This window comes from Peromyscus maniculatus, chromosome 4 (assembly GCF_049852395.1).
Source record: "Peromyscus maniculatus bairdii isolate BWxNUB_F1_BW_parent chromosome 4, HU_Pman_BW_mat_3.1, whole genome shotgun sequence".
NCBI lineage: Eukaryota > Metazoa > Chordata > Mammalia > Rodentia > Cricetidae > Peromyscus > Peromyscus maniculatus.
Window position 1 is genome coordinate 15,208,223 of NC_134855.1, and position 25,379 is coordinate 15,233,601.

The following is a 25,379-nucleotide window of genomic DNA, read 5'->3' on the forward strand; positions in this document are numbered from 1 at the left end:
ACAAGCAGAGAGGAGAATTCTGGGAACAGGAGGGCTGGGTCAGGAGTTGCCAGCCAGACACAGAGGAAGTGAGATGTAAAAGTACTGGAAATGGGTTAATTTAAGATACAAGAACTAGATAACAAGAAGTCTGCCATGGCCACACAGTTTATAAGTAATATAAGTCTCTGTGTTTACTTGGTTGGGTCCGAGCAGCTGTGGGACTGGCGGGTGAGAGAGATTTGTCCTGACCGTGGGCCAGGCAGGACCAGGAAAACTTCAGCTACAACATACAATCAGGCATAGGTTCACCCATATGTGTCATTGGAATGCAATAACTCCTGCTGTGTGTCACAGCTCAATGAGCAGGTACAGTAATGGGTTCTTTAAATTGTGCTTTACCCCGAGAGCTGGCAATCAGGGAAGCCAGGGGAGACTGCCTTGTCTGAGCTATCTCTCACCAGGACAGGGGCAATACTCATTCCAAAATCTTGTCCTTCTGTCTAGGTGGTCAGCCTTGTCTCTGAGCTTTATGACACTGTTGCTTTTCCCCTTCCTGTGTCTCCTCTAGAGGTCTGCAGGGCACACACACATCAAGTCCACGGAGTCTAGTGTTCCTCCAGCACACCCACTTCGTTTGATCACTCTTGGTCTCTCCGAATAAACCACAGCCTAAGGATTCGATTCCTGTCTCTGCAGTAGCAGGCAACATGTGGTCTGGTATTACGATTATATATGCTCATCCATGGACTCACCTGCGGCCTGACTATGCGTGGCTCTCTCTCCAGCCACACACACACTGCAGGGAGAACCCAGCTCTGCCACTGCCTCTGGCATCTGAGTCAGGGAAATGGCATCGAAAGTGCTCCTGAGGCCACAGTGGCTGTGAGCCCTTCCCAGGACCCTGAGGTAGATCTAACCTTACCGGGGTCATATGAGATCCAGGTCCCGCTGTGGCAAACAGTGTAATAATGTGCAAGGCTGGCTCTATGGGAATGGGGACCAAATCTGCCCCCATCCACCGGTGGCTGCTTCAAAGGAGGCTACCTTCATGGGCAGAGGGATAGATTCTGAGTCTACCCTGTGGGGCATATGTAGGCACCCAGACCTACTGACTGACTCGTGTCTGCCCTCTGGGACCTTCCATGGTTCCCTCTTCCCAACATCTCCCCACTTCTCCCCTTTCTCCTCCTCATCCCTCTTCTCCTCACCTATCTCTCCCCTTTTCTTCCCCCTCCTCCCTCCTTCTCTTCCTCCTCCCCCACCACTGGAAAAGTCCAGAACAAGAAAGCATCTGTCCTGGGACTCTGAGGCCCCTAGTAAGGATAGTCTTACCCACCCTGACTTAACAACAATCTGGAGATTGTTAAGGCCAGGTGTCAGGGCATGGCTGTCCTTCACTCTGCCTGTCCACCATCTATCATTAAGGACCAAAGGTATCAGAGGAAGAGATGGGATCCCAAGCTCAGCTCCCTATGACATTCCTGGACCTTAAGGCTTAGAGGGGTGCTCAGGACCCCACCATACTTAAATTCTGGGTCCTTCCCAGGAGGGCTATAGGTCCATGCCCAATGTCAGCTACTACCCTTCCACCACATGTAAGTTTTAGATCCTTCCCAGGAAACAGTGGAGCCTGACATCACCTGCCTTCCTCTGAGTCTGGGCTCCTGGGCTTCTGTTTTCATTCAGAAGCCAGAAATCATGTCTAACTGCCCTGGAGCCAAAAGGCCAGTGACCAGAACACACACAGGTAATGAACTGAAAAGCACAGAGAGCAAGTGTCTTATGAGGGAGAAGCCTTGTGACTGTGAACAGCACAAACAGAATCCTGTGCCGATCGACATGGTTGGTCACAGGTCACTCGGTATTGGTATTCTTGCCAAAAAAAAAAATATATATTTAAGTAAACCCAGTCCATCACAGAGCAAGCCTTGGGACCGTTGGAGACAGTCGGATTCTGTCCCAGTCCCCACACCTGGGTGACAGGGTAGCCAGTGAGAAGCATCATGTTAAGCAACGGAGACAAACTAACCCTAAGTGCAGCCCTGCTCCGTAACACCCCAGTGGCTCCGTGTGGCTTAACTGTGTGTAAAGGCCATCACAAAGTCCAGCCTGTTAACGCCCAGCAGCCAGCACTAGAGAGGAAGGCTGGCCATGTGCTCATCAGCATGGGGTCTCAGAGCACCACCGCTAAATGAAAGAGGCCCGACTTCCCCAAGCAGCATACCCCAGAAGGCATGGCATGTCCCATCCCAACAAACCGAAGCCACTTGTAATGGCAGAGGCAGAGGTCTTGGGGTGTCGGCAGCAAGACCTAGAGGCACGTCTGAGAATTTCCTGGAGGTGGAACTCGTTCTTGCTGCAGTTTTGCTCGTTCTACATGCCAGTATTAGAAGGCCAGAGGGGAGGCTCAGTAAATAAAGATGCTGACTGCTAAGCCCAATGACCTCAGTCCTAGGGCCCACATCATGAAAGGAGAGAACCGAGTCAGTGTGCCTACATGCTGCTCACACGGCGACATGGTAGGTTTGGAGTGAAAATCGACAACACAAGACTGCTCAGCACTGGTGGCACCGGTGGAGGCGTTAGTTACTCTGGGGCTGGAAGCCTGCTGCTGTGAGCAGGCCACGGAAGAAGATGCTCATGCCTGGGACCGGAGGAGAGACACCCACAAGGAGGAGAAAGCCAGTGATGCTGGTTACATGAAAAGCAGAAAGCTGACCCAGCGAGCAGGTGAGCCAGCCCAGGAGGCCTCCTAATGAGGAGGTCCTGCTGTCCCTGCTCCTTGTAGCCAAACATGGCTGAGTGGTCAGAGGTAAAGAGGGGGTGCTGCAGCCACTGTGGAAGTCAGCATGGACACCCCTAAAAACAGAAACTAGAACTACTGTATGACCACTCCTGGGCACCCAGCACTCGGGAGGCAGAGGCAGGCAGATCTCTGTGAGTTCGAGGCCAGCCTGGTCTACAAAGGACTTTCAGGATAGCCAGAGCTGCTGTTACACAGAAAAACCCTGTCTTGAAAAAACAAAACAAAACAATAGAACAGAAAAGGACATATGAAAATAAAAAATTTTAAAGATTTTTATTTTTAATTATATGTATATATGGGCAGGTTGTGCATGTGTGTGCAGGGCCCACAAAGGCCAGAAGTGGCTGTTGGATCCCCTGGAGCTGGAACTACAGGCATTTGTGAGCCACTCAATATGGATGCTGGGGGCTAAACTTGAGTTCTCTGCAATATGTACTGTTAACCACTAAGCCGTCTCTCTAGCCCCCAAAATAAAGAAACCCATTTTAAAAGAAAGGAAAAAATGGGAGTGTGATGAGCCTGTGGTCTGTGCTTGGCCTCCCCAGGGTAAAGAGATGGAAAGTGCCAGACTTGTCCTCCAATGGAGCCCAGGACACTGCCAGGGCAGGTGGACCAAAGAGAAAGCCGTGAGCACAGCCAGTGGAAGTTTGCTAGGATTGGGGGGGATGCAAGCAGCCATCACAGCCTGGGCCCTGTGCAGTCAGTCAGTCACTGGCCTGCAGTCACGGGATACCTCTGAATGTCACAGCCACCATCTGGAACAGCATTCCCAGGGTCAGGAAGGCTCTCAAGCCAAAGGGATGAGCAGAGGGTGGCTGGCTGTCACGGCAGGATGGTGTGTGCACAGGAATCTGTGGGCAAGAACGAAGGGGCTGAGAGGCCTGGCTGCCGCCTCTGTCGGGAATCCATACGAGGGTCATGGCCCTGGCTGCCCTGGACTCTAAAGAGGGTAGAGCTGTGCAGTCTCCACTGAGAGTGTCGGCTGGAGTCTGTACATTGTAGGAGCCATCCATGTCTGCATGGGACACTGCGCACCCAATGCTCCCAGGAAGCCCGCAGGTCCAGGGGGGATGAGAACATTTGGGCATCTTCACAGTTGACTTTGCAGACAACATGGCTACCCACACAGACATGCATGCATGCATGCATGCATGCACACATACACATTCACGTGCATGCACATCTCCTACACAGACCAGCTGTCTAAGGGGACAGAGTGAGGGCAGGAGAACAAAAGCTTGAGGCCGTGAGGTACCGTCTTTCGGAAGGATGGTGGCCTGCTTGGCGAGCTGCAGAGTGTGACACTTGTCCAGGAATTCTCGCAGACTCAGGAAGCTAGAGATGTTCTGTCTGTCTGAATTGGGGACAGAATCACAGCAGCAGGGATGCCCATATGACCTCTGGAGGGCTGCACCCTAATCTCCCATGCTCCCACTCACTGTCATTCTGTGCCGGTGCCCCATTTCCAAAGCTAGGAGATGGGGTCACTCTGCAGCCAGCGGACACCTGGGAGCCTCCTCGGTCCCTGTAAGCCACTCCAGCCACCCCGTGGGCACGTCCAGGCCTGCTACATTCTAACCACGCCTTCCTCTGCTCTTTCCACAGACCCCTGTCTGCAGCCCAGACTTGCGCCCTCCTCCTCACCACATCACTTCCATCCACCCTCCCCAGCGCTTTCCCTAACATTGCCCTTGGTTCCCACTGGATCCAGCCCCCTAGTCCTAACCCTCCATTTCCCAGAGCTCAGAGCTCAGAGCCCACATCTCAGCCTCCTCTGGGGCAGCACCCCAGCACTCACGCTGTCCTCTACGGCAGCCCCTAGATCTAGACCCCTCCTGGTGAGGGTCTCCCCTCGGCTCTGCTGCTGCCGCCTCCTCCAACCCTACATGCAGCAGGCTCTGCCGCCACAGCCCTTCTCAGACCACCCTTCACCAGCCATCCTCCTCCCCAGTTAGCCAGCCTCACCTTCCAGCCTTGTCTTCCCCAACCCTCCCTCACCTCTATGTCTCATGTCTCTGATCCCTAAGCAAGCCCTCCACCCCCACGGCTCTGACACCCGAAGGGGACGCTGTGCACAGGACTCACTGAAGAGCAGTAGACTCTTGTAGTTGTTGACTCCACGCCCCAAGCGGAGGTAGACCAGGCCATATGTGTAGTCAGTGGACAGCACATGGAAACCCTTTATCCCCTTCACTGCAAGACAAGCACCAGTAGCCACGGGTGCCTGGATCCATGCCCACCCACAGTACACAACCCAGTGCCCAACACATCAGCCAGTCCAGCATGGTCCTTTCTCACTGACCTCACCGCCCAGGCCTGCTCTGGGACCACGGCCACCCTGCTCACCCATCCTCGGTGTCCAGCCTGCCTGCCACATGCTCAGTTTTCCATGGCCCAGGCATCTACTCACAGGTATTCCTGAACACAGGTTTCTTTCTGTCCTTCTTCAGGGTCACCTCCATGGACCGGCATCCCTGAGGCCTGGGGACAGGTGCTGTGAGCTGCAGCCAGAGCACCACTTTCCACCACCAACTTCTCCAGTTCTACTCACCCTCTGCCCCTAGAGCCTAGGGACGGGTGGTCAGGGGCCAAGGTGACCACTTGGGGCGGGAATCTCCTAATCTGGGCAAAGGCCCGCCCAGAGCTGAGAGGTCCACTCCCAACACTCCCTCCCTGATGCCAGGTATTTCACCCAAAATCACCCTTTGGGATTTAGGGGAGGAAGAGGTCACAAAACCATCTGACGGGTCTGCTTCCTCCAGGACTCCACTTTGCTTCCTGTGGGCTCTTTCTTTCCAGAGAGAACGGTGTCCCTGGCCAGTCTGGAAAGGTGTGCCAGGACCGCTGGCACAGCCTACCCCCTCACCGGCTGAAGGCGATGACCACCTTGAGCTGGCCTGCTTTGTGCATCTTCACCACAGCCGCCCCCAGCTTCCTCTTGTCTCTAGCCGGCAAGAACCCCTGGGTGTCTGTGGCGATGGCAATAATGTACCAGAAGCCTGAAAACTGCAGGGGCATCGGGGGAGGACAGTGTTGGAGCTGCCACACCACGCTGCCTGTCCAAGCTCCCAGCCGGAGAACAGACCCAGCAAGTGACCCTTTCCCTAGACCCAGACCACATCTGTATCCGCAAGTGGGCACTACCCTGTCCTGGGCCAAAGAGAAGCTGGTGCTTAACTGGTCAGGTGCCAGGAGGCTCAGCCTGGGCTGTTCCCGCCCTACCCGCCTCAGAGGCTCCTTCCCTCTTGGCCTCCCTGTGACATCGATGCCCAGCCCTTCTCCGCTTGTGCCTGAGCCGATGGCCACCGGCTCTTCCCTGCTGCACATTCCTTGCTCCTAATAACCCTCTGCTTGTGCATGCTGCTGGCATTGTCCACCTAGCCACTGTGCCCACAGCCACCCCACCTGGAATCCTCTGCTTCAGGACTCATCTAGTGCTTGGTCCTCCACCCTGCTCTTCTTGCAGCTCTCGACTCCTTTGCAGAGGTATCTAAGGGGTCCCAGGGCTGGGGCGGTGGTGGGAGAGGACGGGTAACCGACACAGCTGGACCCAATGGATACCGTGTCCTGCCCTCCTGCTGGGGACATTATCCCAGATGGTCCCACAGCTGGAGTTCTAGTCCTAACTGGTCTATGTACCCTGTAACCCTAGTACCTGATGAAGGTACCAAGGGGGCATGTGGCTTACCTTGCCCCAGTTGAGAGTCTGGGCCTCCTTAGGGAAAAACTCCTGTGTCCAGGATGCCACAGCCAGAACTAGGACTATGGCCGGGCCTGTCTCCAGCTTCATCCTTAGCAGGGGCAGCTAGGTTTAATTAAACCTGTATCTCGCCGTGTCTGCCCTGTTGTGATGTCAGACCCACCCTGGAGCCTCAGGCTGCTGGTATGGGTGGGGTAAAAAAAAGTGGGCAGGTGTGGCTTCAAGCTCTGCCCCTCCTTCTGAGGGCTTCAGCCTGGCCTTTGTTGGTTACAGCAGCCATTGCCTGCCTGGGAGACCCCTGAAGATGGACACCGCCACATTCTCAGAGGCCACATGGAGGCTGGTCCTCACATTCCTCACCACTGAGGGACTAGAACCACACACACCTTCATGCTATTGCAGCCTGGGCTGACTCACCTAGCACTGGATGCTGGGACTCTCACAACCCTAGCCCAAGGTGAGAGGCAGAAGCCTAGGGTGTGTCTGGGACTAGCCTCTTGGGCAGGTGTGCAGACAGGAGAGAGGGAAACATGGGCATAAACTTGGGAGCTCCCTGCCTAAGACAATTTATAGTGCCTGGGGAGCTGCTGATGACCAGGCCAGCAGAGAGAGAGAGAGACCGAGTACTCACACGTACCCAAGATTTGACCCCCTCTTCTCCCCTGTTACTTTCCAATAGATGATATCATCCCACCATTTCCTTTCCAGACACCCCATTTGTAGTGAGGGACTGCAGGCTCAGACCTTGGGGAATTCCACCATCACCCCCCATGTCCACCCCCAGCCAGCAGCCAGAGCCTTGGCAGAGAAAGAAGAGCTAGAGCCCTGGCCGCATCTCCCTGCTGGGAGTTCACAGATACTGACCTCCCCGGCTAGACAGTCCGTGAATTCTGTGTCCTGCTAGGCGGCCTGTGGATGCTAACCGCCCCCGATCATACTAGGCTGTTGGCAGATGCTCTCCATGCTCTCCTACTGTGCAACTCAGTGTTCCTTTCTATTAGGCAGTGCATAGGTGGTTGGCCCCCTATCCGTGGATTCTGATGGTCCAGCGGCTGCCTTAACGGTCTCCTGACCTACTCACATAGCTCTTGTCTAGCCCAGACACCTCAGCTTTTGCCATTCTAGTGGCTACATCCCGTCCCCAGTGAAAAGCCACCACCCCTGTCTTCAAGCTCAAGAACTCTGGCAAGGGACATTAGTGCATCAAACTCTTTTGTTCCCGAGCTGGCTCTGTGGTTCCATGGTCTGTTCTCTGGAGATGTCCTCTCCCACAGCACAGGGACCATCCCACCCCCAGAGAAGACACACTGTGGCAGGTTTACTTGTGAAATCACTTTATTTTCAACCCAAGCCTGAGCTTAGGAGAGCAGAGACCCAACCAGCCACTGAGCAGAGACGGTGCCTGCCCACCTCCACCAGGATGCCAGGATGCTGTGGTGCTTTCTCCGGGGTGTGGCACTCACTGAAAACCAGGGCAAGAGTTGGGGTGGGGCTCCTGACAGCCATGATCCTCACCTTCAGTGACCTTCCCACCTGCAGAGCCATGGGCTACACAGGCTTTGAAGAGGGTCCACCCGGAGTCCCAGGCTCCTCAGGGAGCCAAGAGCGATGCACGAAAAGGTGGCCTACCTGGAGGATCTTGTGTGCACACGTGACTGTAAGAACCAAGCCAGTTGTGAGAACAGGGCTGTAGCAGCTCCCAGGACCCTACCCACAAGCCTCTCCCCGAGGAGGCTGTCCCTCCAAGCCTGACTATGACAGGTATGGGTGATCCCTTGAAGCACCCATAGACCAGTAAAAGCGGGAGGCGCATCACCTCCCCCAATCCAGCAACTCCCTGTGTGTCAGAACTGCCTGTGCTCCCGGAGGCCAGTACTAGTAATACTCACAGTCCTTCTGCAGCTGGGCCTGCTGATGGGACAGGAAGCCCAGACCCTGGCTCCACTTGGTGAACAGCTGCATGGCCTCGCGGCTGGCCATCTCTGTCCGACCTGGACACAAAGGAGCAGTTTCTGAGAGACGGTCGGAGTACGGAGAGCGTGGCTGTGTCCCCCGCCCCTTTCTTTACCCCAACCTCAGGGTGGCTGGGGCTTGTCCCTGTGTGCTCCCTGCTAGGACACAGAGCGCCTGTGTCTGGGGACACCAGGGACGCTGAGCCACCCTGCCTGTCCCCACTTACTGTACAACTCCACTGTGTTGAAGGCCTCGTCCCCAAATTCCAGCTGTGTGAAGATGACAGCGTAGTCCTTGAAGTTCGTGCCCAGTACCCGATAATCCAGTACACCAAGAGCTAGAGAGCAAACACAAGATCCCGGGGCAGCAAGGGCGTCAGGGCCATCACGCCAGCCAGGCATGGAACCGGGACTGGCCGTTAAGATGGAGAGCAGACTCAGGACCAGATCCTATCCAACGTCAGCAGAGGTCTCAAGCTGTCCCCAGGTCCCTGACCTCTACACTGCGCCAGCAAGAAGGAGTTCTTAGATGATGCCGGTAGACAGATGGACAGAGGAGTGTTTGCCTCATCTCAGCCTGGGGTGACTGAAGAGCAAGGGGTCACCCTTTCCCAGCCCCACCCTATGGGGGTAGAATGATACTAACCAGCACCCTGCCCCCTGAACTCGTGAAGGAGCCCAGGGATTGAGGTTAGGACCCTCACAAACATCTGGGCACATGAGGGTGAGAATATGAGGTCTAAGACCTCCATTCAGGGGCCTCTCTCCCCTGAGGATTGACCCCAAGGTCCCGACTGTCAGATCTTTTAATGGCACACAGTGCTGTGCCAAGGGCTCTGGAGCAGAGCGGTCTCCTTCTGCCAGGCCTGGCCCTACCAACTGCAGCCTGGGAACACACAGGGGCTGGCTTCATGGTGATTTGTGAGGAGGTCCCAGTGACGTCACACTCACAGGGGTTCTCAAACGCCCATCGGGAATCTCGCTTCAGCAGCTCCACAGTGCTCTGATGACACCCATCTGGCCTAGGAAGCAATGGGAGGAAAGCCTCTGAGACTCACTTGTGGCCCCACCTGGGGGAAGGCCTCAAAGGGAGCTCACCTCTTTCATGATGCCTGGGTTACCAAGAAAACCCACCCTGGGGCCTGAGAAGCACTCATCATCCCCTTCATTTCCCCAGGGATCCACAGTCAGGTGCTGAGGGCTCAAAAGACATCAGCCTGTGGTTCAGGTGAGAAGACACTGCCCAGAATCCCCCGCGGAGGCAGCCTCTGAGGTGAGCAAATGCAAGAGAAGCGCAGCAGGGTCTGTTAGACGTGGCAAGCGTCCGCAAAGACGCCTGGGGACAAGACACCCGCAGGGGCAGATGCTGGGGCTCCCGAAAGAAAGCAGCAGAAGCTGATCCAGCGGACGAAGATGCGCCCTAAACCCACAACAAGGGCTGGGTAAATACGTAGTAGATCAAAGGAACAGAATAAGAAGTTAAAAAACAAAGAAAACTTACCCAGACACCCACCTATGACAAAGGTCATAAGCCATGTGGGGCTGCCAGCTACCTGAGTGCACCTCACATTTTTACCCCAGGCAAAATTCTAGAAGTGCCAAAGATTGAAGACTTCCAGAGACAGAAAGAGAAAGGAGCACCTCTCCGCCCCTCAATGTCATAGCACCCAGAACCCTCAGAAGCAAGGCTGGTGTACACACAGTGCAGAACTAAAAAGCGCTTCATAGAAAAAAGTGCCCCTCGGACCTGGAGAAGTGGCCTGGCAGTTAAGAGCACGTGCTGGTCTTGCAGAGGACCCAGTTTCTGTTCCCAGTACTCACATGGTAGCTCACAACCACTGCCAAGGGATCTGATGCTCTTTTCTGACCCTTGTGGACATCAGGCATGTACATGGTACACAAACATGCGTGCAGGCAAAATATTCACACACGTACATTTTTTTAAAAAAAAAACAACCCAACATCAGAAAAACAAACTGGGAAGTATGTCTGTAACTAGTTTGGTCTTTTGCGTTGTTTTTTTTTGGGGGGGGGTGCTTTGTTTTGGGTTTTTGGTGTTTTGGTTTGTTTTTTTGAGACAGAATTTCTCTGTGTAGCCCTGGCTGCCCTGGAACTCGCTCTGTAGACCAGGCTAACCTCAAACTCAGAAATCTGCCTGCCTCTGTCTCCCGAGTGCTGGGATTAAAAGTGTATGCCGCCATCACCTGGTATAACTAGTTTTTATCACAGACTAGTTGCTAAAATTTCCCCTTCTCACAAACCAGTAAGAAACATTCTAGAGGAAAACATGCACAATATTTAAAGAGAGCTCCCTGGGAGGGAAACACAGTGATCCACACATTTGTGACTCTCAGTGTCAGAAACATTAGTCAGATGTGGGGAAACACCTATACACCTCCAATCCCAGCACTGCGAGGTAGTGGCAGGGTCAGGAGTCCAACGTTATCCTTGTCTACAGCGTGGGCTTTATGAGAGGAGCCGAGTTCAGACCTATTTGGAGACAGCAGATGACAAAGAACTGCCAGTTCTAAGATTAAACCCTCTGTTCCAACTTACCAAGGCTCACGGCCTCCACATTTCTAGTGCAGAAGGTGGAGGCCACCTAAGTGTCCATGTGTAACACTGGCTAAGAGAAAAAAGGTACCACACTCTGTAAGGGAGAGAAGAGCACTTCTGGGTTAACTGTGAGGTTGCCATGTGGCCTGGGATCCCACTCCTGGATGTGTCCCAAAAGAACTGAAAGCAGAGGCTGGCTCCTAATAGCTGAACTCTCCCACCAGTGGATAACGGAGAAGCAGCACACAGCCCATTCCACAGAGTGGGGTGTCACCCAACCAAGATGGAAAGGGTGGACTTGGAGGATGTGGACTAAGGAAAACCCAATCACAACAGGACTGGCTCTACAGGGACATTTCTCTGGGGTCTCCCATCCCTGGATGGGGAGACGGGAAGCACAGAGGGGGTGTCATTGGCTGGGGTGGGGATGGGGGATCCAGTGCTACTCGATCAGAGTGCCCCCACAGGCCATGTGTTGAAAGCTTGATGCTTCCACCCATATCTGAGGGAAGAGGTAGAGCCCGGTGGAAGGAAGTTTGGCCACTGGAGATGTGTCTGTCCTTCAAAGGGATGTTGAGATGCTCCTCCTCCTCCTCCTCCTCCTCCTCCTCCTCCTCCTCCTCTCCCTCCTCCTCCTCTTTCTCCTCTCCCTCTTCCTCCTCCTCCTTCTTTCTCTTCTCTCTCTCCTTCCAGCACCATGAAGTCAGCTGCCTCCCCCACCGTGTGTTCTCTTCCACGCTGTACCGCGCTCGCCATAGTCTCAAGGCAGCAGGATCAGCGGGTAACCAAGGGTTGAAACCTTTGGACTCATGGGCCTAGGCAAACCTTCCATCCTGGCAAATTCGCCACAGTGATGGAATGCTGTCCCATGCGGGCGAAGTTTCAGTTTGGGAAGATGGAGTTGTGTACAGGTGGGAATGATTGCTATGACACGGGGTGATAAAGTACCCTGCAAAGCGACAGTCACAATGCCAAAGCCCTGGCTGGCAGAGACAGGGTGAAGGGAAGCAATTCAGCTGCCTGCCTTTAGAAACTCTGGTTTTTAATCACCCACTATATTTCAAAGACCGGCAACAAAGTACTAATGAAATACAGACTACTCCTCGATTCTCCTGAGACCCACCCAACCCTGTGTAGGCCCAAGACTCCTCAGCTGCTCATGAGTGTGCTGTTCTGCTGGAGTGACAGCCTGCTGGACCCACAGGAGTCCACCATCCCCATGCTGTTGAGCCATTTGGCCAGCTATGTGGAAGATTCACCTTAACTGAGACCACTCTGTCCCCACTCCTCCGTGTCCTCCCAGGCCCTCGGGTGACAGAGGCCCTGCCATGTCCTTCGAGCAGACTTAAGAGAAATCTCAGGAAGAGAGAGAGGCTTTCTCTGGGCCCCAGTCTGTCTCGGTGGCTCGGGTCCTCGCTAAGCAACCAGCCTGCCAAACCAAATGAGTCGCATTTAAGAGACATTCATTCCGCTCCCTCCCCCGCTCCCCCCAGTTGCCTCAGAGACGGCTATGCGGTACTTCACTAGACAAGGCCAGCTTGATCCCACAGGCCAGACTGGCAAGAGACCTTGGTGACCTCCTTCCAGAGGCCAAGCTGGTGGCCCTGAGGACCAAATGCATGAACCAACTTTCACAGGCTCCAAAAGACTCACAGAGAAAAAGGGCTGCATATTGACCAGGGCCAGGCAAGGCACGGAGAACAAAGGAGGACCAAGTCATGCAGTCAGAGGCCAGGAACACAGATGCAATAGGCTGGTAGAAAGTGGCTGAGTCAGAGCAGAGTCCGCTACGGGAAAGAAGAAAGCGCAACAGATGCAGGAGCATGCCTCTCTGGAGAGCTCAGGGAAAAGGGGAGACTAACCTGGGGAGCACAGAGGAGTGGGGAGCACAGAGAGCCAACCATGTATCCAGGAGCGGGTCTGCAGAGTCCAGTCCTCCTACCCGAACCAGATGGACAAAGCCTGCAGCCCCTCTGGTGAAGCTGCTCCTGCTGAGGAAGCTAAAACAGAGTCACACAGCTCGAGGGTTGCCTACTCACCCATGCCTAGAGGACTGGATTCTCAACTTGTTGTCTGGAGTAAGAGTCACCAGAACGCCTTCCACATTCTTCATGTCCTTCTCCATGAAGTCCTTCGCACGGGAGGCCACAGCCAGGATGTACCAGGGCCCAGTGAGCTAGAGGAAGCATCAGCTGAGATACCCAGCTCTCCTCCCTCAAAGCACAGTCAAAGAACTCCAACCCCCTTCATGCAGTCTAACTCCCTCCATCCAGGCTTGTCCAAATTGATTCTTGGGGACCCAAAGGCTATGAAGCCTCAAAGGTGGGGCCTGGCCCTAGGACCTGCTACCCAAGAAGGCTGTTACCTGCTTAGGATCCAGCCTTCCCAGCCACACTGCCTGGACCCAGGGCAGAGAGACCAAAGCAGGAAGAGCAGCAGTCAGAAGTACCACCTTCATTCTCCCAGAGGCCCAGGCACACCACGCGGTAGGCCTGGATGTGCCATCTCCCACCAGGAAACGGCTTATATGACTCTGAGTGCCTCAGTGTGGGTGGCCACTAACTGCCAGGATATCATCCTGGCCTCTCACAAAGCAAAGTAACTCAGGGTGGGGGAGGACACTGCTAAACTGTGGCGGCCTTGGTGTCTAGCTCAGACTTGTGACAGAAATGAGAGAGGCCCAGGAACCTGTTCAAATCAACAGAACAGTGCCAACTCCTCAGAAGGTTCCAGAGTAAGCCTCCTAAAGCTGGCCACCCTGCTTTCTCCCCTTCCCAGGATCAGCAATCTCCCCTGCTGAGTCTGCTCTTCAGGGGCCGGCCAAGCAGGACCAAGCTGAGGTCAAGTTCCAGTCTCGGCTGGTCAAGCACAAGTAGTCTGTCCAGAATCTGCAGTTTCAGACATCTTTTGTCTCAATCATTAAAAATACAAAAAGCCACCCCAAAGACTTCCTTTTACGCTTCCATTCTCCCACACACACTGGCCCACATAACCTTCTGCTTTGCTGACCTGTGGCCTCCCACTGACCCCAACAGCCAGTTCTGCAGCCTAACTGTCCTGTTCCATCTGTCCCCCTATCTGGATCTAGCCATTCTCCATCCATCTCCAGCTGGGCCACATCTAGCTCTCTGCTCCCTAAGACCAAATCCTGACAGACTTCAGCCAGACCCTAAGGCTCCCCTGATTGGGGTCTGCAGCCAATCCCCAAGGCTCCCCTGATTGGGGTCTGCAGCCGATCCCCAAGGCTCCCCTGATTGCTGTCTGTAGCCTGAGCTATCCACCACCAAGTCATTGGAGCTGCTATCAGGAGCAGTTCTGGGTGGGGTTTATCTGGCCCACCATACTTGAGGGGTGGCAGAGGTGGCAGGTGAATCCTGCTGCCTCCAGAAAAGACCTTAGCCACACACTCCCTGAGACCGGCTCATCTACTCCCTCACTCACCATCAAAGATGTACTGAGCACTTCTGCAGAACAAGGCTGCAGGCGCTCAGGACCCACCACAGAGCAAACTGAAGCTCACACTTTGCCCCCATACACCCCTGCCCCTCATCATCCCTATCCTCCCTCCAAGCCAGACTTGAGAACCTATGGGTGCAATGTGTCCACAGCTTGAGTCTCTGCAGAAAGGAGATCTAATAGGGCTCCTCCCAGCCCCTGCTGTGGGGAGGTAAAGGTGCACAAACCAGACCCTGTATAAACACCAGCTAAGTGTCCTTCTGTCCAGCTCAGTAACCCAGAGTCAGACCTTGAACCTGGATTAGGATGGTTCCTGGCTGCTGACCTCCCAGATACCTGATAGAAGAAAATAAAATTTCTTTTAGGAAGACAATGCTCCAAAGTTCCCATCCTAATCTACAGATTAATGCTGTCAATCATTTTAAAACACATTTTCCAATCAAAACACATGGGCCCAGGACAACAGATAAGGGGGGGGGAGGTGACGGGGACGGGGACAACACAGGAAGAGCAGGCCTGTGACTATGCCTGGGTCCTCCAAGGCAGACTGAAAAGAGTTCTGAAGACAGTGCTCACAGGCAAAGCCACCTTTGGAAGTTCTTGGAGGCCACCAGACATCATAAAAAGTGGTGTAGGAAAGGAATGTCCATGAGAGTCGGGTCAGAGTGGGTTACTGTGCCTGAGTTTCTTCACCACTTGTGAAAGTTATGCCCTAAAGAAGAAAACTGCAGCCACGCTAGTCATGAAACATACTGCCAGGCAGTGGTGGCGCACACCTTTAATGCCAGCACTCAGGAGACAGAGCCTGGTGGATCTCTTAGTTCGAGGCCAGCCTGGTCTGCAGAGTGAGTTCAGGACAACCAGGGCTACACAGAGAAACCCTGTCTCAAAAAGGAAAAAAAAATGTATTACTATGATATATTGTGTCCCCCAATATAGTGTGCATCCTAATAAACTTACCTGGGGTCAGTGGACAGAACAGCCACTAGATAGACATAGAGGCCAGAAAATGGTGGCACACACACCTTTAATCCTATCACTTGGGAGGCAGAGATCCATCCGGATCTCTGTGAGTTCAAAGCCACACTGAAAACAGCCAGACATGGTGACTCACACCTTTAATCTCAGGAAGTGATGGCAGAAAGCAGAAAGGTATATAAAGGCGTGAAAACCAGGAACTAGAGCTGGTTAAGTTTTTAGGCTTTTAGCAGCAGTTCAGCTGAGATTCATTCTGGATGAAGACTCAAAACAGGATCAGCTGAGGAATTGGCAAGGTGAGGTGGCTGTGGCTTGTTCTGCTTCTCTGATCTTCCAGCATTGACTCCAGTACCTGGTTCCAGGTTTGTTTGTTTGTTTGTTTTAAGATTTATTTATTTATTATGTATACAGTGTTCTGCCCACATGTATCCCTGCAGGGCCAGAAGAGGGCACCAGATCTCATTATAGATGGCTGTGAGCCACCATGTGGTTGCTGGGAATTGAACTCAGGACCTTTGGGAGAGCAGACAGTGCTCTTAACCGCTGAGCCATCTCTCCAGCCCCTGTTTGTTTTTTTTATTAATAAGACCTTTTAAGATTCATGCTACATTACTACAATTGCATTATCAATAAATTTTAAAAATTTAACCTAGAGAACTCTCTCCCGGAGGGCTGGAGAGATGGCTTGATCCCAAATTGTGAGAAATATGTTTCTGTTGTTTAAACTGCTCAGCCTCCAGCACTCTGCTGTGGCATCCAGAGCTGACTAACAGACAACTACCAGTAAGGAAGCAGAACACACACATTCACAGAAACGGCACGGATCAGTTAGGACTCTTATGAACCAACCAGGCCTGCGAAATGAATACAAGCTGGCCTATAAAAATAAAGGTATCCTTGTCTCTACTTAGCTACTATAAGTAGAAGTTAAGTGAGAGTTAAAATATTTCAGCTAATGAAAATGGTCCCACCAGTGAGGGCGGAAGGTGGAATGGTGGGACCCGAAGCAAGGTTCTGTCATGCCTGCCTGTGCCCTCACTGGGCTGTGGCCATGGTACTCAGCGCCGACTACCTCTGTAAGAAGCTGCAGCGGTGGGACCTGGAGGCAGAGCATGTGGAGGTGGAGGACATTATTCTCAACCGTTGCGCGACCAGCTTCCGAGTCCTGGTGGTGTCGGCTAAGTTCGAGGGAAAGCCACTGCTCCAGAGACACCGGCTGGTGAATGAATGCTTAGCTGAAAAGCTCCCACACATCCATGCCTTTGAGCAGAAAACTGACCCCAGAGCAGTGGACCTGAGAGTGGCGGAAGTGAGGGACCCTGACCTGAACAGCCATTGAATTGTAAATCAGGTCAAAAAATAAAGAAATAAAAAAAGAGAAAAAGAAAGAAAGAGAGAGAGCGACACACAGAGAGAGAGGAAGGAAGGAAGGAAGGAGGGAGAGAGGGAGGGAGGGAGGATAGAAGGAAGGAAGGAAATTATGCCAGGCAGTGGTGGCGCACGCCTTTAGTCCCAGCACTTTGGGAGGCAGAGGCAGGCGGATCTCTGTGAGTTCCAGGCCAGTCTGGTCTACAGAGTGAGTTCCAGCATAGCCAGAGCAACACAGAGAAACCCTGTCTCAGGGGAAAAAAAAAAAGAAAGAAGGAAGGAAGGAAGGAGGGAGGGAGGGAGAGAGAGAGAGAGAGAGAGAGAGAGAGAGAGAGAGAGAGAGAGGAAGGAAGGAAGGAAGGAAGGAAGGAAGGAAGGAAGGAAGGAAGGAAGGAAGGAAGGAAGGAAGGAAGGAAGGAAGGGAGAAAGAAAATTATAACACCACTCTAAGCTGAATTGAACCTGCTAACGTATATACAGCGAAATAACCAATATTAGCACAAGACACTCCAAGACCAAGTTCTCAGTATAAAGGAAATTTATTTGCCCCAGAGGGACAAAGGGCAGGAAATAAGAGACAAAGACAGGAGACAGAAGAGGGGAAAGGGACAAGGGAGAAAGGGAAGAGAAATTTGTCCCCGAGGAACAAAGGACAGCCTCTGGACAGAGAGGAGACAGACATGGCCCATAGGTAAATGGTGGTTTATAAAGGTAAAAGGGAAACCCCTTGTTAGGATAAGGTGTTTAATTCTGATTGGACAGGTTAATTAGGTGAACCAAAAAGGGCTTTTGATAGCTGGAACTTGGTGGTCAGCCTCAGGAGGAGGAAGTGGCCAAATTGGGGAAGAGACCTTGATGGCTGGCTTTAGGAATGTAATCTAATGGTTTAGCAAGGCAAAGGGGATGGGGATGGGCAAAGCCTGCCAGAGCCATGGTTGCCATGCTCATGTGGACTCACTCTGTGGACCAGCTCATGAAGCTGTTAGAGCCCTTCATGTGGGTGTTGTCTTGATTGGTTTTTGTCAACTTGATACAAACCTAGACATATCTAGGAAGAGGGGATATTAATTGAGAAGATGTCTCCATCCAGATTGCCTGCAGAGCATTTTCTTGATTAATGGTTGATGCAGGAGGGCCTAGCCTACTGTGGACACTGCCACCCCTGGGCAGGTGGTCCTGGGTTGTGTAGGAAAGCAAGCTGAACAAGCCATCGAGGTAAGCCAGCAAGCAGTGGTCTAAACGAGTTGGCCAGCTCTTCTCCAGGAAACCTGTGAGATAACCTCAGTCCCTCTGTCCTCTTCCTCAGACTGGGACACTGACATTCAGTCCAATCTGATGCTGAGTCCTTGTAATGTCCTTTCAGCTCTGAGATTTCCTTCTTGCTCTTTGTGACAATCCCACTTCTTGCTGAATTTCTCTCTGATTGGTCATTGGTTATCTATTTATTTGTGAATTCTTTCTTTTTACCATGCCATGAATTCCCTTTTTCCTTTAACATGCTTATGATGCCTCATTAGACATCTCCCTTCTGAATCCAACTTTGTTTCTTCTCAGGGTCAGGTTGGACTAACTGTTCCTTTTTTCTCCCATAGATCCTGCTTTTCTGTTTGTCTATCTAGTAACCTTTCTGTGAAGCATCAGCAATAACACACTATAAAATCCCTACCTACATTCAACACTGGAGAGATGACTCAATGGTTAAGAGCATTGGCTGTTCTTCCAGAGGACCCAGGTTCAATTCCAAGAACCTACACAGCAGCTCATAACTATCTATAACTCCAGTTCCAAGGGATCCAACTCCCTCTTCCTACCTCCTTGGGCACTGCATGCATGTGGTACACAGACATACACACAGGCAAAACACCCATGCACATAAAAATACTTTTAAAGAAATATATAAAAGCCCTATTATAAATAAATAAATAAATAATATAAAAGCCCTGCATTCTATAGCCTTTGCAAAGTATACTTTGTCCGAGACTGGGTTGCATGCTCCTCAGTTCTGACCCTCGTGTTACTGTGTTGGGGTTCTCGGGTGGTAAGTGAGGCTCCAGTAAAGCTACTCACTATGACTCTATGCAAGGGGGCTAAAGTCCTTATGAGGGCAGGGAGACTGACCATGTAAAGCACTCTGTCCCCCACTTCCATGACCACCAGCCAGGAAGAGAGTCCCTGCCTGAAGGTGGACTTTCTTGTGTCTATGCGTGTGTACATATGTGTACATTCATGTGGAGGCCAAAGGTCAATATCAGGTGTCTTCATCATTCACTCCCCACCGTTTTTGATACAGGGTTGCTAATTGAACCTGGAGCCCAACAAGTTGGCCAAATAGGCTAGCCAACAAGCCTCAGAGATCCTGCTGTCCCCATCCCCCCAGCTCTGGGACTACAGGTATGCAGCAGTGTCTGGTACTTTTTGACATGGGCTACGAGGCACTAAATCCATGTCTGCATGCTTGCATGTCCGTGCTTTACTGGCTGAGCCGTGTCCCAGCCCTGAAAACGAACTTCTGGCCCATGATTGTGGACTAGGGGTCAAGCTCCAGAACTGTGCAATGATGAACAGTGGCTGGAGTCCACAGTCTGGAGCATCTGTCAGGAGCCGGAAGTTCAACCTCACGCTAAGCTCCTGGGACTTGGTGCAGATGTAGACCAGAAGATCTGAAGGAAACCACAACACTCCCTGTGCCCTTAGCACATCAGAACCTCATCTCAGAATGCCTCTTCTGAGGTTTCTCTGGCACTTGGTTCAGGATTTGAGGTGGGCAAGGGGTGTAGAGTTTTCTCTTTGGGAGACTCTGTGATGTCTCACTCAGATGCCTGGGGGTCAGCAACATCTCTCCACTCCAGCTGGGCTGGTTCTCCCCCATCCCATACTGTTTCACCCCAGGAACCACGTTCCTGCTTCCATCTTGGGGCTGCTGCTCCCAGGAAGCAGAACCCATTTGCCCCAAGGGGCTGGTGCTCACATCACCCCACATTCCTGTCCTTTCTGCCCTCTAGCTGCTGCAGCAAGGAAAAGAGGCAAGGTAAGCAGACAGTGGCTTTAGACCGTGGAGGGAGAGACACCGTGATGGGCACTGAGTACAGCTGGGAGGAAGACTCGGAGCTGACTGGGAGGGGCCAGCAGGGGACTAGAGAGCAGCCACATCCAGGAGGACCTTGGAAACAGTAGCCGGGGATTTGAACTCCACACAGCAGGGAGCCTTAGGAAAATACAGGCAGCAAAGGGGTCTGTTCCTCTTCCTCTGCCATTTGAGAGACCTACTGAGACCACAAGAGAAGGTTTGCTCTTGTCTCTGCTTGTGGCCTGCTAGGGCCGCTTCCAGATCCTAAGAGGACAGAAGACTGCCCCAGAGTGAGGATGGGGCTGTGGGCCTGAATCAGTCGGTGGCACCTGATCTGTTATGGGGTATGTCCATTGCCGAGTATTCATTTTAAAAAAAAATGTGCCGGGCGGTGGTGGCGCACGCCTTTAATCCCAGCACTCGGGAGGCAGAGCCAGGTGGATCTCTGTGAGTTCGAGGCCAGCCTGGACTACCAAGTGAGTCCCAGGAAAGGCGCAAAGCTACACAGAGAAACCCTGTCTCGAAAAACCAAAAAAAAAAAAAAAAAAAAAAAAATGTAATGCATTTGCATTCACGTGCGTCACTGTGGACAGAAACCAAGGTGATCAATCACAGGTGTGCCCCTACCTCCCATCTGTCACCACCCACCCTCAAAAAAGATGCTAGGCAGCATGTGGCAGCAAGGTTTATTTGTCACAGGTGCAAAGAACACCTTGGGTAGGGGCAGGGGAGGCCAGATGGGCAGAGCTATTGCTTCCTCCTCAGATCATTCCCTGCAGGCAAAACAACAGAGCTCAGGGCCATGTGTGGCCTCCAGACCCTGAGGCACTGGTCAAGGTCACAGGCTAAGGGCTTGGCATCCTAGCTACCTGGCTTTAGCAAAGTACTAGTTCCCTGAGCCTTGATTTCTCTATCTGTAAAATGAGTCTTATTGCCAATATCTAAGGGATAGGTTGTGGAAATGAGGTCATGCTGGTGATGGACCAGCACAGTGCTGGATATACAGAAACCTAAGACATCTAACAGGGTCTATATCTCCCCTTGACCCACCCCCTGATAGCACCTGAAGGGACAGACAGGGTCAATCAGCAGTTCTGAGCATCCCTGCTGGGCAGAACATTGAGGACAAGGGGCCTGCCATGCAGCTCTGTCCCAATATGCACACCCACACCTACCCACACACTCCCTCCCTCCTAGGACAGGCTGACAGCTTGGGCTCATATTCCCAACTACATTCTTTTCCAAACAACAAAACAGATGCCTCTCTGGAACTGTCAAGCAATGCTATTATTGGATGTCCTCATCAGAGGAGAGGTGTATACACACACACACACACACACACACACACACACACACACCACCAGGATCAGGATCGACTATCAGAACACAGGGCCTGCAGTATAGAATGGAGGATGTGGGCTTACCTTATTCAGGACTTTGGTCCACCTCCCTGCAGGACAGAGCAGCATGAAGTGGAGGCAGGGGGGTGTCAGACCCCACCACAGAGGCCTCCCCCAGCTGCTGAGGCCAGAGGAAAAACAGCCCAGGGAGGATAACTGAGTCCTCCTGATCCTTGGGCAGCCTGTGTTCTGGACCTTGGATCTGTCTGCTCCAGTAAAGTGATCAAATACACTACCCAGCTGCCCACAGATACCAGGCCGGTGGAAAGCTCCTACCCTCATCAATGTGATAGAAAGGACATGGGAAAGAGTCCCCACCCAGTCTGGGTGCCCAGCACAGTCCCAGCTTAGTTCGGAGACTCACCGATTGCAATGTGTTCACACAGGTTACTGTAGACAAAAACCAAATGATGAGACAAGGAAGGGAGGGACAGGGCAGGCCCAGGTCTTTGCCCATTCCTGGGAGGCCCTGACTCGGGCGAGGCCTACTCACAGTCATGCTTGTTAACGATTATGTTTGATGTGGTGAACCCATTCTCCAAGGCTAACTTCTGGAACTTGCTCAGGACTTTCTCATCGTTGTCCAGACTCCGTCCTGCAGGTGAGTATGGACTGAACTTCTATAGTTACAGACTTTCTCCTCCCATCCTGATGTAGCCCTCGGATACTCTCCTATCCCCACCCCAGGGTGGGAAGACAATGAGATGAGGTATCGGAGGGGTGACACCCACCCCACGCCCAGACGAGTCCAGGCTGGACTTACTGTACAGTTTCATGGCCCGGTAGGCTGTCTCAGCTACTGGAGAAGAGATATCTACGATGGCATAGGTCTGGTAGTCAGTGGCCACAATAGAAACTTCTTTGCTTCCTGGGAACAGAGCAAAATTCTAGACGCCCTCCCACTTGCTTGTCCAGGGCTCTCAGTTCCCAGCTCTGCTTCTGCCTAGCACATTTGCACACACACAAGCATGTACTCGAAACACACATGGGCAGCCTGGAATGGGCCTGGAGAGTCTGAAGAGGAGGGCAGGGATTCCCTACTGACTCAGATAAATGAACGCTGAATCACATCTAGGATTTCAGAGAGGAAGCCACCAAAACCCTGGCAAAGATGGGGGCTGAGGACAGCAGCAGCAGGGGCTCCTGACATCTGGGCATGACACCCTGCATGTACCAAGCAGCCCTGCACCGAGAGCTTCAGTCAGGATACACCAAACAACACCCCCAGTGAGGCAGGGTCCCCCACATCCAGAACAGTGGTAAGTGCACACTAAGAATAAGGCAAAGTGCCTCAGAGAGGCCACCACACCCACCAAAGCTGGGACAGCGTCCTTGCCTGATATTTTGGTGACCTTGAATTTCCCTGGATGGTCTGCTTGAACGGCCCCAGCCTTCTCCACCACACAGTGGTCCCCACTATGAAGACAAGAAGGTAGGTCAGCCTGTAATCCCAACACTGGGAGGGGAGGGGAGCTGAGTCAAGAGGATTGCAGTTTGATGCCCAAGTCATCCTGGGCTATGGAGACTGACAAAAGGGGGAAAACAGTGTGTCCTCAGTGGCCGAGATGGGTCTCTTAGGCCTGTTTGCACATGGGACTGATCCCTGTGGACATCCCTGAGCATATAGTCCAAGGCAGCCTGGGCTATACAGACAAAGAGGCAAATGAAGGAGAATAAAGAAAGGAAGGAGACTCCCAGCTTCCTGCCTACCAGGCCTTACACTGTATGCTCTGAGGTGGTGGGCATGGTGGGAACCCAGGAGTCCAGAGACCAGCCAGACGTGTCACGTGTCTTAATATCTGCTGAGCCTATGACCCCAGAGAGCGGGACCCTTAGCCAGCGGCCACCCAGGGAGAAGGAGATGGAGTAGCAAGAGGAACTGCTGTGGAAATATGCCCCCGGTGACTCCCGAGGAACCGCTTACCTGTGCCCACAGACACACAAAGGATCAAGAGACACACCCTGAGGGTCAGGGCTGTACATAAATCTGAGGGACATAGTCTCTGGGGAACAGGGTCACACTTGTGTCTGAAGGACACAGTTTGAGGAACAGGAACAAACATACCTCAGAGACCCACTCTCTGCCCACTGAGGGACACAGCCTGAGAAAGATGGACACACTGGCATGAGGAACACATTCAGGAGCGGGGGAAACACATGTGTGAGCGAAAGGCTTTCTGAAGTAAAGGGACACACATTTAGGGGAGAACCTCTTGAAAAACAGGAGGATATTCACGACTGAGAAACACACTCGGTGGTACAGGGACACAAATATTGAGGGACACACTCAGGAGCGGACACACGTGTGTGAGGTACGCAGTCTCTGAGGAACATGGTCACTCACACCTGAAGAACACAACCTTTTTTTTTTCTTTTTTCTTTTTTTTTTTTTTTTTTTTTCCCGAGACAGGGTTTCTATGTGTAGCTTTGGTGCCTTTCCTGGAACTCACTCTGTAGACCAGGCTGGCCTCGAACTCACAGAGATCTGCCTGGCTTTGTCTTCTGAGTGCTGGGATTAAAGGTGTGCGCCACCACCGCCCAGCTGAAGAACGCAATCTTGAGGTGAAGAGACATGCTTGCGTCTGGAGGACATACGCTCTGAGCATCGGGGACACACTCAGAGCTGAAGGACACATTCTGACACAAACACACCCGGGACACCCACAAAAGTGGAAGGGCGCACATTTGAAGGTATACTCCGAGAGGCATGGTTACATACATCTGAGGACATGCTCCCTGGGATCAAACCCACGCATGACTGAGGGAGACAGTCTCCGAGGAGCAGAAGCACATACATAGCTGAGGGCCGGCCACTCTGATGAAATGACACACTTTGAGGGACACTCTAGAACAGGGACATGCACACGTCCCTGTGGAAGTGACCTGGCCTGAAGGTGTCTACTGGCCAATAGCTACGTGGGAACCTGGGCACTGCTGGGCTGTGTGCCAGGATGGAGAGACGACTTGGGTCAGCCTTGCCTCGCTTCTCCCCAGGCCTTGCCGTCTGTCAGTCAGAAGTTGGCACATTTCATAAACTAAAGAATTGGACCTTAAAGCTGTCTGGTCCGTTACTTGCTTTGCTCAGAGTCCAGGGTGGCAATCCAGAGGCCAAACTCCTATCATGATTGTAGAGCTGTAGGCCACTCCATAAACTGTCTTAGTAGACACCGGGACACCCAGGAGGCCAAAGATGTCTGGTCCCATCTGAAACAGTTGCCCCCTCATCCCTCTCTACAGCTGAGGCTGAGGCACAGACATGGGTCGATGTATCTTTGGGGAAAGCAGAGAGCACTGTCCAGGCTACCCCAGCTTTCCTCTAGGGCCATAATCAAGGCCTCAACTCACTTGTAATAGGCGGTGGTCAGAGCCAGAAGGTTCTCTTCCAGGTTGACTGTCATGGCTCCCAACTTCTGTTCCTTGTGCGCTAAGTCATGTGTATCCACCATGGAGGCAAAGGCAATCTCATACCAGAGGCCTAAAAACTGGGAGACAGTAGTTAGAGGAAGGAACTGCCCGGGTGTACCAGCATTCAGGATTTGGGACCCTGAGAGCCATTCTACATCCCTCCCTTCCAAGGGATGCAGCAGTCTGGAAAGTTCTAGGGGTGAAGGGCACCCAAGATGGTAGAATATTGAAGGCTGACTCTGGGCAGGGCCCAACCCCCACGGAACTTGGCTCACTATAACTGTGACTACCTTGTTTATGTCGAAGTCCTTCAGTTCTGTACCCTGTAAGTCAGATGCCAGCCCCACGCACAGCACCACACACAGCCCCAGCAGGGTGAAGAGCATGTTGCTCTCCATGTGCCTAGCAGTTGGGTACCTGCTCTCAACCACAGGAAGCCACAGCCTTTGGCTCAGAGCCTCTGAACTTTATATCCTTTCCTGTGGGTGCTTGGAATAGGCATAGAAGGTTCTCATTAGGTGGGCTGGAAGTAGACTGTGAAACCAGCCAGGTGGATAGCAGGGCCTCAGGGGACCGCCTCCAGGGGACACAGATCTTGTCTCTGGGTGTCCACTCACGCATGCATCAATCCACTCAGCAACTGAACTGCTCCTTCCCAGCTGTGTGTAGGTGACAGAGCAAGTGTTCCCCCAAGGCCCCTCGGCAGGCT

General features: G+C 52.7%; 3 protein-coding genes and 1 pseudogene across 3 annotated transcripts; 1 reads left to right on the top strand and 3 right to left on the bottom strand.

Annotated features, from left to right (window-relative positions):
• Positions 1 to 3,092: 3,092 nt before the first annotated feature.
• Lcn10 (lipocalin 10) lies at positions 3,093 to 6,578 on the bottom strand. The gene is made up of 6 exons (XM_006981005.2): positions 6,477 to 6,578; positions 5,655 to 5,794; positions 5,199 to 5,269; positions 4,874 to 4,981; positions 4,044 to 4,142; positions 3,093 to 3,639 (listed from the first exon to the last, which is right to left on the bottom strand). Exons 1-6 carry the CDS (start codon positions 6,576 to 6,578, stop codon positions 3,611 to 3,613), a joined length of 549 nt encoding a protein of 182 aa, XP_006981067.1. The 3' UTR covers positions 3,093 to 3,610.
• A 1,227-nt stretch (positions 6,579 to 7,805) lies between these two features.
• Lcn6 (lipocalin 6) lies at positions 7,806 to 13,797 on the bottom strand. Its single transcript, XM_006981006.4, has 7 exons — positions 13,362 to 13,797; positions 13,036 to 13,172; positions 9,392 to 9,462; positions 8,668 to 8,778; positions 8,378 to 8,479; positions 8,118 to 8,143; positions 7,806 to 7,950 (listed from the first exon to the last, which is right to left on the bottom strand). The coding sequence occupies exons 1-7, from the start codon at positions 13,452 to 13,454 to the stop codon at positions 7,948 to 7,950; spliced, it is 543 nt and encodes a 180-aa protein (XP_006981068.1). The 5' UTR covers positions 13,455 to 13,797; the 3' UTR covers positions 7,806 to 7,947.
• A 2,684-nt stretch (positions 13,798 to 16,481) lies between these two features.
• On the top strand, positions 16,482 to 16,728 carry LOC102921152 (bolA-like protein 2 pseudogene; annotated as a pseudogene).
• A 3,809-nt stretch (positions 16,729 to 20,537) lies between these two features.
• Positions 20,538 to 25,113, bottom strand: LOC121829022 (epididymal-specific lipocalin-5-like). The gene is made up of 8 exons (XM_076568629.1): positions 24,961 to 25,113; positions 24,611 to 24,747; positions 22,602 to 22,681; positions 22,029 to 22,133; positions 21,759 to 21,860; positions 21,630 to 21,655; positions 21,290 to 21,315; positions 20,538 to 20,638 (listed from the first exon to the last, which is right to left on the bottom strand). Exons 1-7 carry the CDS (start codon positions 25,066 to 25,068, stop codon positions 21,295 to 21,297), a joined length of 579 nt encoding a protein of 192 aa, XP_076424744.1. The 5' UTR covers positions 25,069 to 25,113; the 3' UTR covers positions 20,538 to 20,638; positions 21,290 to 21,294.
• Positions 25,114 to 25,379: the final 266 nt, after the last annotated feature.

Coding starts and splice junctions, on each gene's coding strand:
- Lcn10 (XM_006981005.2), bottom strand. CDS start 6,578: ATGAAGCTGGAGACAGGCCCGGCCATAGTCCTAGTTCTGGCTGTGGCA. Junction 5,795..6,476: donor AGACTCTCAACTGGGGCAAG/GTAAGCCACATG, acceptor ATGCCCCTGCAG/TTTTCAGGCTTCTGGTACAT. Junction 3,640..4,043: donor CACCATCCTTCCGAAAGACG/GTACCTCACGGC, acceptor TCTTGCCCACAG/ATTCCTGTGCACACACCATC.
- Lcn6 (XM_006981006.4), bottom strand. CDS start 13,454: ATGAAGGTGGTACTTCTGACTGCTGCTCTTCCTGCTTTGGTCTCTCTG. Junction 13,173..13,361: donor GAAGGCTGGATCCTAAGCAG/GTAACAGCCTTC, acceptor TGCTTCCTCTAG/CTCACTGGGCCCTGGTACAT. Junction 8,480..8,667: donor CAACACAGTGGAGTTGTACA/GTAAGTGGGGAC, acceptor CTTTGTGTCCAG/GTCGGACAGAGATGGCCAGC.
- LOC121829022 (XM_076568629.1), bottom strand. CDS start 25,068: ATGGAGAGCAACATGCTCTTCACCCTGCTGGGGCTGTGTGTGGTGCTG. Junction 22,682..24,610: donor CTGACCACCGCCTATTACAA/GTGAGTTGAGGC, acceptor TTGTCTTCATAG/TGGGGACCACTGTGTGGTGG. Junction 21,861..22,028: donor CCGGGCCATGAAACTGTACA/GTAAGTCCAGCC, acceptor ACTCACCTGCAG/GACGGAGTCTGGACAACGAT.